The sequence below is a fragment of the Priapulus caudatus genome, unplaced genomic scaffold, assembly GCF_000485595.1.
Source record: "Priapulus caudatus unplaced genomic scaffold, Priapulus_caudatus-5.0.1 Scaffold439, whole genome shotgun sequence".
Classification (NCBI taxonomy): Eukaryota; Metazoa; Priapulida; class Priapulimorpha; order Priapulimorphida; family Priapulidae; genus Priapulus; species Priapulus caudatus.
The window spans coordinates 173041-184773 of NW_014577500.1; the positions used below are offsets into that span (position 1 = coordinate 173041).

At 51.1% G+C, this 11733-nt stretch overlaps 1 protein-coding gene and 1 long non-coding RNA gene across 2 annotated transcripts in view; both read left to right on the top strand.

Annotated features, from left to right (window-relative positions):
- Nucleotides 1-11733, top strand: part of LOC106810416 (PHD and RING finger domain-containing protein 1-like) — a 62160-nt gene that overhangs the window by 24196 nt on the left and 26231 nt on the right. Inside the window, exons 10-13 of the mRNA XM_014813767.1 lie at nt 86-1073; nt 1644-2029; nt 2111-2602; nt 3024-3152. Of these exons, the coding sequence (XP_014669253.1) occupies nt 86-1073; nt 1644-2029; nt 2111-2602; nt 3024-3152 (1995 nt within the window). The remainder of the gene's footprint in view (nt 1-85; nt 1074-1643; nt 2030-2110; nt 2603-3023; nt 3153-11733) is intronic.
- Nucleotides 8605-11733, top strand: part of LOC106810420 — a 17177-nt gene continuing 14048 nt past the window's right edge. Inside the window, exon 1 of the long non-coding RNA XR_001394014.1 lies at nt 8605-8649. This is a non-coding gene — a long non-coding RNA (uncharacterized LOC106810420). The remainder of the gene's footprint in view (nt 8650-11733) is intronic.

Consider the following 11733-nt stretch of genomic DNA (forward strand, 5'->3'; position numbering starts at 1 on the left):
CGACGCCGCCGACGCTGCCGCCGCCGCTGCCGCCGCCGCGCCGGAGAAGCGGCGAGAGGAGGGAGGCGGGCGTCGACGTGAGAAGGAGAAGCGGCGGAAGAAGGATCGCGGCGTTGGCGCGGAGTTGAGCGAGCGCAAGGACGGCAAGAAGCTGTACTCGATCCCGGCGCGGCGGCGCGAGGCCGAGCTCGAGATGATCCTGCAGGCGCGCACGGAGAAGGAGCTAGTCGCGAAGGAGCAGCGAGAGGAGGCGGAGAAGCTTGCGGCGATCGCACAGCGCGCAGAGGAGAAGTTCCTCCGTCGGCAGCAGGAGAAGGAGCAGCAGCTGGAGCGCGAGCGCCGCGAGGCGGCGGAGAAGGCGGCGAGGAGCGAGGAGGAGGAGGAGCGCGTCTCCGACGGCGACGAGGAGGAGGAGGATGCGGTCGCCGGCGGCGACCAGGACTCGCGCAGCCTCGCGGACCGGCGCGTCGAGGAGCTCTCGCGTCGGCTCGCTGAGCGGCGTCGCGAGGAGAAGCTGGAGAAGGGCAACCGCTTCGTCACGGCGGAGAACCTCATCGATCCGGACGGCATGCCGGGGAAGGACACGGGAAGCTACGACTTCCCCGACGCAAAGAACATCCACATCATGTGCGACTTCCGCGAGACCCGAGAGAAGTCGTCGGCAGCGGCGACGGAATCGCAGAAGAGGGGCGCGGCGTCGCGGCCGGGCGCGGGTGGAGGAGGAGGAGGAGGAGGGGAGCTGAAGGAGGACGGGGAGGTGTCGCCGACCGACAGCCAGCCGACGCCGGTGTTTGACGAGAACGACGACTCGTGCAGCCCCCTGGCGGTCGCGGCGGGAAAGGCGCGGGTCGGCGGAGGCGGCGACGCAAAAGCGTATGTTGCCGCGGCGAAGGCGAGCGTGTCGTCGTCATCGGCGACGTCGTCCTCAGCCTCCTCGCCCGCACACGGAGATTCACCGTCGCAGAATCATCGCACCGCGGCAAAGACGGCGGCGGCGGCGCCCGAGAAGAGTCCGGAGTATGATCCATTCCAGCCGACCCAGTCGCCGGACAGCTCATCCGAGCGAAATGCAGGTACGCGTGCGTGCGAGCGGGAAGTATTTAAAGCAAGAGGAAAAATTTAAAAGAGAATTCTATGTACATTCAGTGTCTGATGTAGAAGTTGTATCCGTGCTAGAATGTATTTTTATTTGGATGAAATGATGAATCACTCATTCTAGTGCGAAACGAAATCAGGCGGTGAATGCTAAGGTTCTTCTTCTTGCTTTTGCTAAGTAAATATTTCGTTAGTCGTTTACTTAGAGAAATGTGCGTGCCAGCGGGAAGCATTTGAAGTGAGAGGAAAGATCTACGCATTCAATGTTTGATGATGTACTTGTTTTTGCACTCGAATGTATTTTTATTTCGAATGGAATTACTCGACGAAATAAAAATACAATCTTGTGCGAAGACGAAACATACGTCTGACATACGTGCTACGATTTGTCCTCGTACTTTTTACGAAATCGATACCAATGAATAGAATAGAATAGAAAGGTTTTTTCGTGCATGATTGCCATTTTGCGTTTAATCGTTCTTTCCGGTAAACCATTTGTTCCTTATTTCTGTAGATGTTGGCTACAGAATGTCAATGAACTTTTCCAGATGGCGTGATTCAGTCGAGTAAGGGCGACGGAAAAACGTCGGACGACAAGGCCGAGTATGGCAGCAGGCTGGAGAAATCGATAAACCAATCACCGGCGAAGGAGCTGCCGGACGGCGTGCCGTTCCCGCCTTCCTCCGTGCCACCGTTAGCGCCTCCGTTCGCCCCATCGAACCTCCCCCCGTCGCTCCTCAGCGTCCCACCCGCCCTCAACCTGCTTCCGCCGCCCTTCCTCTTCAGCGTGCCTCCCCCGAGCCTCCCCTCGGGGGTTCGTCCGTCGGCCGCCGCCCCGCCCGCCGCAGGCTTCCACCCACCCTGCTTCCCTCCGCCTCCGATCGATCTCCTCGCGGCGACCTCCGACACCGACTCGTCGCCGTCGTCGTCGCCCGCGGCAACGACCGCGACGACGGCGGCGGCGGCGCAGCCGAACGACCCGATCACGGCGATCACGTCGCTGCTCAACGTGCAGCGCAACCTGCTGGCGAAACCCGGCGGCGCCGAGCCGCCGGCGATGACGCCGCTCGACCAGCGGCTGCAGGACGCGTGGAAGACCGTGGACGCGCTGCCGTCGGCGCTGCTCGAATCGCCCGCGCGCAAGAAGGAGGGCGCGCCCTCGTGGCCGGGCGAGAATCTTGACCCGGCTGGCATCCCGCAGAAGAACGACCTGCTGAAGATGATCGAGGCAGCGACGCAGGTGTTCGAGCGGAACACGGCCGAGGGCGGCAAGGATCGCCCGGGCATCCTCAAGAAGTCGAAGCTCGGCGACTCGGAGAAGCAGAACGGCGAGACGGGGCCAGACATGGACCGCATCGCCGATATGGAACTGGAGGCGACGCTGCGGCAGCCTCCCGTTGCTAAGCAACCGTCGCCGGAGCTCATCGCGATCGTCGAGGGGAAGCAGGACGCGCAGGTGGCGGCGTGGCACGGCGGCGCCGCCGCCGCGGGAAACAGCAGGGAAACCGTACGTAGCTTCGGTTGTTGTGGCGTGATCGACCCAACGATAGAGAACAATGGAGCTCTCAACGTGAATTCATTTCAATTGTTTGTCCAGTGGTTTCTCTGTGTTGATTTTTGAGTATTTAAGTTTTTGCCGCATAATCGACCCAATGATGATGCTTGCAACGCTAATCAATTCTAATTGTTTGTCGATGCTCGTTAGTCATTTCTCTGCGTTGGTATTCGAGCAATAGGTAGTTACTATATCGCAGTTGTAATCGGTGTATTATCATCAAACATTCTTAACAACTTTCACCTTAACATCAAAATCTAAGTCTTTTGTGCAGGTATTTGAGCAACGGGTAGTTGCAATTATCATTGTAGTTGACACATCTTCGTGTCTAAGTATTTTGTGCGGATTCAGATACGCTGATTTGCCATTGCAGTATCTAAAGAAACGACTCAGGCAGGAGCGGGTGATTGAGGAAGTGAAGGTGGCGCTGAAACCGTTCTACAATCGGCGAGAAATCGATAAGGAAGAATACAAGGAGATCATGCGAAGAGCCGTACCAAAGGTATGCCGGCTCACCGCGAACCTTGCATACGACTACCCCAGCGCGCTGTGCGTTGAAGCTCGGTCGTTCCACCCCACGCAGTTATTTGTGGTTATATTTCATCGATATGCAAACCCGGGTGTTTTGTCACGTATAGAATGTATTCATCGTAACCTAACTCGAGCGTACGCACGTGAATTAACACAGCGCGTGTCACGTTAGCGATTCAACAGGGCACGAATGTGTTCTACAGGCGTTATTTGTTTCGTTGTCGATTCTAGTATTCGTGTGTGTTCTCTCGTCTAGATCTCACGTAAAAAGATTAGTTTAGATCAGTTGCTTTGTCGTCGATTTCCACATTCGTGCGCGCGCTCTCTTATCCAACGTGTCTTCACTTTAGTTGTTCTGCCTTGACCTAACCCGAGTGCACGCACGCAAATTAACACGGCGCATGTAATGTTAGCGATTCAATGTAGCGGGACTGCGTTCTACGGAGTTTGCTTAGATTAGTTGCTTTGTCGTCGATTTCCACATTCGTGCGCGCTCTCTCTTATCCAACGTGTCTTCACTTTAGTTGTTCTGCCTTGACCTAACCCGAGTGCACGCACGCAAATTAACACGGCGCATGTAATGTTAGCGATTCAATGTAGCGGGACTGCGTTCTACGGAGTTTGCTTAGATTAGTTGCTTGGTCGTCGATATCCATATTCATGTGACTGTGTTCTACACAGTTAGTTTGGTTTCGTGGTCAATTCTAGCATTCGTTCTCTCGTCTCACATTACGATTAGTTGAGCTTTGTTGAGATTAGTTGAGCTTTGTGATAGCACGACACAGGTATCTACACGTAGCCACACGCGATCACAAAACAGAGCCCTTAGTCACAAGCTAGGAGAGGAGAAAAACTAGAAGACAGGTATGTACAGTTAGCAGAAGCAACAGCACAAGCCCTCATAGGGTGACAGCTAGAAGCAGAGAGAAACGTAGAGGGGACAGCGTAATCTACAGTACGACAACCGACTATCAGACAGCACCGCGCACTTAGGTGTCAGCCTAGAGAAGAAGAGAAAAGCATAGAACAATCAGTCGTTGTCTACAGTACCATTCAGACGACAGAATATTGTACGAGCCCTTAGGTGACGAGCTTAAGAGTAGGAAAACATTTGTAGGAGACAAACCAGGCTCATTTGACAGTATCAAGACACAATAGACTAGACCCCATTCAGGTGTCAGCTAAGAGCAAGAAAACAAATAGAGCCAAGGTATTTACAGTAAGCGAGCATCTACAGACAGCCGCTTAAGGTCCTGATCAAGGCTAGAGAGAGAAACTATAGAGACAACTTGGATATATTAACTAATGAACAGACATATCAGACGAGACACCTTGGGGCAACCACATAGGTGTCAGCTAGAGATAGAATACACACTTATACATCACACACACAATAGAGCACAGGAGTGTTAGCAGTACAGACAGCAGACAGCCTCGCCTATAGGTGTCGAGCTAGACGCAAAGAACTCACAACAATAACATACGACACGGTATTACAGTACCACGACACGGCCACACGCCCCCCCCCTTCTCAGGTCGTCAGAGTAGACGAAGAGACGACACAGTTAAGAGCACCAGGTGTCTACAGTAAACGACACAACACCGACAACGGCCTTAGGATTGACAGCTATGAGAGCAGAAACATAGATGACAGGTATCTACAGTACAAGCACAAGCCAAAGTGCTAGGCCAACCCTTAGGTTGTGCACCGCGCTACGGAGCAGAACGAGAAACATGAAGACAAGGTGTTACACCGTACAGACCCAGACAGCCTTAGGCTGTCAGCTATAAGAGCAGAGAAACATAGATACAGGTATTACACCGTACCGAATCCCGCGGGCGCCCAGCGGATCTGGCACCACCAAACCTCACCCAGGGGCACGAGAGCACCGGAGGGGCTAAACTCTACACGGCACGCCGGCCGATCGCGGACCCTCTTTTATTCAAAGCCACGACAATGCCGCTTAGGTGTCCAGCTAGAGAGAGGATAGGAGAGATACCAGCATAAGGAACAGGTTATTTACAACTACGAACAGACCACACACGGCGCATGACAGCCCTTAGGTGTTCCAGCTAAGAGAGAGAAGAGAAAGACATCGAGACCAGGTATTATCGACACAGCTGCCCTTGAGTGATTTTGACTACGACTATAAGATGCCAGAGAGAACATAAAGAGACAGGTGTTAACAGTAGCAAGACACAGACAGCCCCTTATGTGCTGCACTCTTTGGGACACTATAGAGAGCAGGTTTACCAGGTAAACACCGCATGGCCACAGACAGCTGCACCTTAGGATTGATACAGCTACACGTAAAGCGACAGCCAACTCATACGCCTAAGGACTGTAAAGGTATTCACCAGTCCCACACACCCCACATACCACACCGCCGACGACAGGACAAGCCCCTTTAGGGTTTTTTCTTTTTTCTGTCACAAGGCTAGCAGAGAGAAACATACGAGACACCCGGCTATACTACGTCCCACGACACACGACAGGCCGCAGCCAGCTTAGCAGCTGCTTCGCCTAGAAGAAACGAAAGAACATGAAGCCAGACAGAGTACATTACAGTACCGAGGACAACCCACAAGACAGGCCCTAAGGTGACAGCTAGAAGAGAGAGAGAACACAGAGACAGAGAGAGAGAGAGAGAAGAGAGAGAGAAGAGACAGAGACAGAGACATGAGACAAAGAGACAGAGACAGAGAAGAGAGAGAGCAGAGAGAGAGAGAGTAGGGGTTATACAGTAGCAGACACCGCTGTCCTGCGACAGCCTTGTAGGTGTCACAGCTAGAGAGAGAATAACATAAGTGACAGAATATTACAGTACACGCCCGGGATCATCAGCCCATGCCGCTGACCATGCAGAGAGAGGGTTAACACGTTAGGTTGACAGCTACGGCGAGAGCCAGGATGAAACGCAAGAAGACAGGGTAATTACAAAGTAAGGGGGACGAGGTGGTGCAGACAGCAGGGCAGGACCGCGGCGGAGGCGGGGGTCATCCTTAGCTGGAGCCAGCTAAGGGAGTAGACGAAAACATACGAGAATGAACGAGGTGTAGTTGAGCAGTAAACAGCAGGGGACGAGAGGCCCTTTTCGGGGGAGGGTTGCGACGCTAGAGAGAGAAAGGCGAGGTGGGGCCGCGTGTTATTTACGAGGACAGGATTTACAAGCACATAATGGCAGACAGACAGGGATCAGAGTTAGAGATAGTAAGAACAAACATTATTTACAGTCACTGGTCAGTAGGTAATAATCATGTTCGTCAGTTTGTTGTAAGCATTATTATTTTTACTTTAGCGTGAGACGCGTCCCAGTAGTTACCAACACAGATGGTTTATTCTTAGATAAGTACAACACGAGAAAACATTACCGAAGAAAAAGGCCCGTGCTCCCACTCCCGGGCCACGACCCGGCGGCGCGGCCGGCACGGAACGGCGCACGGAATACGGCAGACCGTTCACGGAGCCGCTACCGGCAAAAGGTTCAATCTATTATATCACACAACAACCAAAAACCAACACAAAACAACCCAAATCACCACGACAAAAAAAACAAACATAAAACAACCACCACACTGACAAGAACACACACCACCCCACGAATGCACCCAGACCAATCTATTATATCTGGCGCAGATGCTCCACTCGACCACGCTCGCACTGGCGCCAGCGATCCGGGTTTGAACGTTGCCGGACGGCCGAAAGTACCAAATAAGTTTCGACTTTTGCCGCGGATGCCGTGTATGGAGAAAGACGATCTGTCGCGCTGTTATCTTTATCTATCACGTGTCTGCTCACGCCACCATCAGCCAAGTGGACAACAAGGCACATGCTTAAGTTTCTGAATCACCGAACCAAGAGTGAACACAACGGATGGCGCTCAGACACAATGCGCCGTACAATCAGCATATGTATTCTTTTTTCAAGCAGCATACAGCGGCGCTTCGCGTTCTTGTGCTTGTGTGCGTACCCAGTGCCGGGCGAAGTCGTGGAAGACGCTTAACTTGTGTGTGGATATTAGCCTTAACTGTGCTGCTTATTAACACTGGTATAGAGCTCTGTTTGGCATTTAACACTGTATAACGTAACGCCTGTTTGCATATTAAACACTGTATCAAGAAGCTATGGCTTGCGTCTAGAATTCTAAAGGCTTGTTGTAAAATACGACACACGCTCACACACACCGCCCAGCACGCGCACAGATGTTGCGTCTAGAATTCTAAAAGTCGTTGTTGTAAATCGTGTTGGTTAATCGTCTCGGTGATGTATTCTATAATTTCTTCTCTCTCTATCCTGGCGCTCTGTCTCACTCTCTCTCATCTCGCTTCTCTGTCTGCTAATCTCCCTCGCTCTCTGTCTTTTCTCTCATGCTCTCTCCGTTTCTCTCGTCTCTTAATCTCTTGCTCTCGTGTCTCTCTCCGAGATCTCTCTGTTCCTCGCCTACAGCGTCAAGACCGCATCCAAAAACACAATCATGCGTGCTCTCAGTGCTTCTCCGTCTGCGTCCCTACCTCTGTCTCTATCTTCTTCTCCTCTCTACTCTCGGTCTCATCCTCACGTACAACACCCAATCACAAAACCAACGCGCGCGCAAAACAACGCGATCACACTCTTTTGGCTCTAATACATCCTCACGCCATCGCTGCTCTATCTCGCTCTCTCGTCACTCTGCTCGCTCATCTCTCCCTCTCTCTCGTCTCTCGGAACCCACAAATCTCTTCGTGATCTCGGGTTTCGATGCTCTCTCTCTCGCTCTTTCTCCTCTCTCCTCGCATCCTCGTCTCTCTCCTCTCGGCTAACTCGCTCGACTATCTCTCTCTCTCTCTCGCGGTAACTCTTCTGTCTCTCCATATACACTCAAATCTTCTCTCGCCCTCTGTCCTCTCTCGCCTCCATCTCATCCCAGTCTCTCTTTCTCGACTCCTTCTTGGTTCTCTGCTCATATCTCTGTTCGCGCTCACTACAACCACACACACACAGTCTCGTCCCTCGTATCTCCCCATCACAGCCCATCTCTACTCTTTCGACCCTCTCCTCTCTCGTCTCTTCTCTCTCTCCATCCTCTCTGTCGTCAACATTCTCGTCACTTTTTCTCCTCTCCCCTCGTTCTCTCTCTACTCGTCTCTCTCTCCGTCTCTCCTGCTCGTCCTCGCTCGCTATTCGTCTCCTCTCTCTCGCTCCTCCTTTCTGTCTCTCTCAAGTTGATTGACACATTACACACAACCATCGTCCTCCGGACCGTTTGTTATGTGCTCGCCCTCATTCACGACACCATGTCCGTGCAATTGCTCTCCGCTGTGTTCACAAAACAATGACGGTCTCGTCGTTCAGGACGAAGCCACGCATGGTAATCGGTACAGGACCGCGTGTTTATATAGAATATCTCCCAGGTTTGAGCGATATCTAGTCACCAGTTGGCTAACACTATGAAGGACAGAGATGGATCGTCGCCAGTGACAACGTCCAGGTAAGCTCCTAATGAAATCGTAGTCTGCATTAGTGTGTTTATAGTCTGATTGAAATCTTGTTAGCTAATTCGATACGTGGCACTTGGTTGCCCACAACTGTCTTTTGTGCCGCCTACCTTATCCATCCTGATTATTATTAATTATTAGTATTCGTTATTACTTATTATTATTATTATTTATTATTATTTAGTAGTAGTATAAGTAGAGTAGTAGTAGTAGTAATAGTAGTAAGTAGGTAGTATAGTAGTAGTAAGTAATAGTTAGTCCCCAGTAGTAGTAGTAGTAGTAGCAGGAGTCACAGCTAAATAATTATATTACTCCTGGTAGTAGTAGTGAGTAAGTTAGTAGTAGTAAGTAGTAGTGTAGTATTAGTAGTAGTAGTAGTAGTAGGTAGTAGTAGTAAAAGTATAGTATCAGAGCCGTCGTCACCTATACGCTTTTTCCACGGCAGCTATAGCAGAGGAGATTACAAATCGAGTAACGGTATCATCTACTGAACGACGCATTTCGCATACCAAAAGTTAAAATTCTTAAAAATCAACTTCTTAAACTTAATTCTTTAAGTTAAATTCTTAAAGGTTAAGTTATGTTTTTCTTGTGTAAAAAAAGGTCATAAAGCAGTGTACGCGTCAGACTGACACTCCGCCGACGGCTGTTCTCAGACGTCTCATGGATCAAATGAAACACCATCGCGTGTTACCGTACTCGTCGAGCTGCCTTGCCGGCGTCTCTGGTGGACCACAGGGCCGGACGCTACGGAGGGTGAGCGGAAAAGCGCCGCCTTCAGTCAATGCGGCGGATACGGCAGTAACGTTGCCGCGGATACGGACAAGACCGGCGTGGCGTAGCCGGGCCGATTGACGGTAGGTCACCGGTCGGGGGGGTATACGGAAGTACACGTTGGTACCGGACGGGACTACGGAAAGTCAGAGTCGGAACAGATACGGCAGGTCACCTGGGGCGGTGGATACGGAAGCGATACGGGCAGTCACCCTGAGCAGTGATACGGAAGCGCGATTACGGAACTACCTGGCGAGATGATACGAGACGGATACGGAAGTCCACCTGGGCGGTGGGCTGGAATACGAACTGGGTGCGAGTACTGGAGGTATACGGAAGCGGGATACGGAACGCGATACGGAAGCGGATATGGAAGCGGATCATGAAGTTACTCGAGGCGCGCGGATACGGAATCCGCGTCGTACGAGAGGCTCGCCGTCAAGTCGCGCCTTCGGCACAGATGACCCGTTTGGAGGAGGGGATCCCAAAAGCACCACAGATCCGCACGCGCTCACCAGAGCCTCAAACGTGTGATAGCTTCGGCACATCATCGATGCAAGGGCTATGGCCTGCAGGCGTTCGCTTTCCGAGCTTCTCAACGCCGAGAGCTTTCACGCTTCGAGCGGAAGCTCTGCAAGGACGCTCCGGCCGCGCGCCCAATCCTGATCTCAGAAACGGTGGCCTCCATCATTGGGCGGAATTACCGATCAGTCAGCAGGTTTGTTCATCGCGCGCCGATATCATGACCCGATACGTCAGGCATTTACGGAGAGCGCGTCGGGCGCGCAGGCGGAAAGCGGAAAGCGGAAGTCGGCATCGAGCTGAGCGCTGCCGCTTCCGCTAACCAGAAGGCGACGCACAGTACACGCAGGCAGGTTGAGCGCGAAGAGGGCAGCTTCCGAGCAGGAGGCTTCGTACGCTTCGGGACCCGGTAAAGGTGCAGTATCCGCCACGTGAAGCTGGAAGCGATGCGAGGTTGCATCCGTGACCTTCCCATGCTGTCCCCCAGGGTATCGTCGGCACCGACACCCAGAGTGCACGCCTACTAAACAAGCGACGACGAAGGCAGCAGCGATCACCATGACGACCGAAATATTCCACGATACTAATGACAACTGAGTAGTAATTGCTGTGGCGCGAATATTCTCCGATAGCCGCGGCTTTATCAACACCGAGTAATCACGAAACGGCAAAAATATATCAATGGTAAAAGTTAAAAATTTTTAGCGTCATGAAATTAAAGCGGAGAAAATAGTAATGCGGTAACGCTTAATGTAACGTAACGAGAAAGATCAGAAAAGAAACAAATAAGACACAACAGCAATAATTCCTTCGGGCTGATAAGGCAACATGTGTCATTTTTTAAGGCCCAATCGTGTTTTCTATGTGTAGTTAAATAAATGCAACTTAAAATCACAAAACCGCACCAAAGGCTGTTTGCTTGAATATAGTCTTCTATGTCTTGTTCAGCCATGTTATGGCGCACGCACAAGAGAGCGTACACGCTGCAACAGCAACACCACGCGTGCACGCGCAAACACGACAACACAAATGCGCATTATTGTTCACCTCGTGAATGATTAAAAATATTGCGCTAATTTATAAATAGGCCAGTACGCACGTAATATAAGAACACCACACACTCCCACACACGCATCACAGCACACGCGCAGCACAGCGCGCGCAAACGCACACACACGTGCGACACGCGCAACACACGCACCACAGCACGCACACAACAGCACACACAACAACACACCACACCAACACACACAACACACACACGACACACACACACACACACGACACACATAATATATATATATATATATCTAGTATATATATATATATATAATATATGTCTTGGCATCAATATATATATTATTATATCATTCTGCAAAAATGCTCGCTGTTGTATTGCGCGGCGCCTGCACTCCTCCGTGATAATTTGCAGTAAGAATGCCACGCACTATAGAAACGTAATAAATATATAACGCTCAAGATATGTAGTTTTGTGCAGGAGCAGCTCCATACAAGTGTTTATATAGTGTGTTTATTGTGCCCCGGACTGCCACGGACTTGTAAACTTTCTTTTCGTGTCGGACCGTCTCTCCATCTCTTTCCGTCCGTGCGTGATATACAATTATCACTAATATATACAAGGTAATGTATATCGTTTTGTCATTTCATTGTCATTATCCACCGCAATCTTTTTCTTTCTCTCGTTTCTTTCGCGCGCCTCTCATCTTTCCTCGGCCCTTTTTAGTGTAATCACATGAATCTACAAAATAATAACATATTAT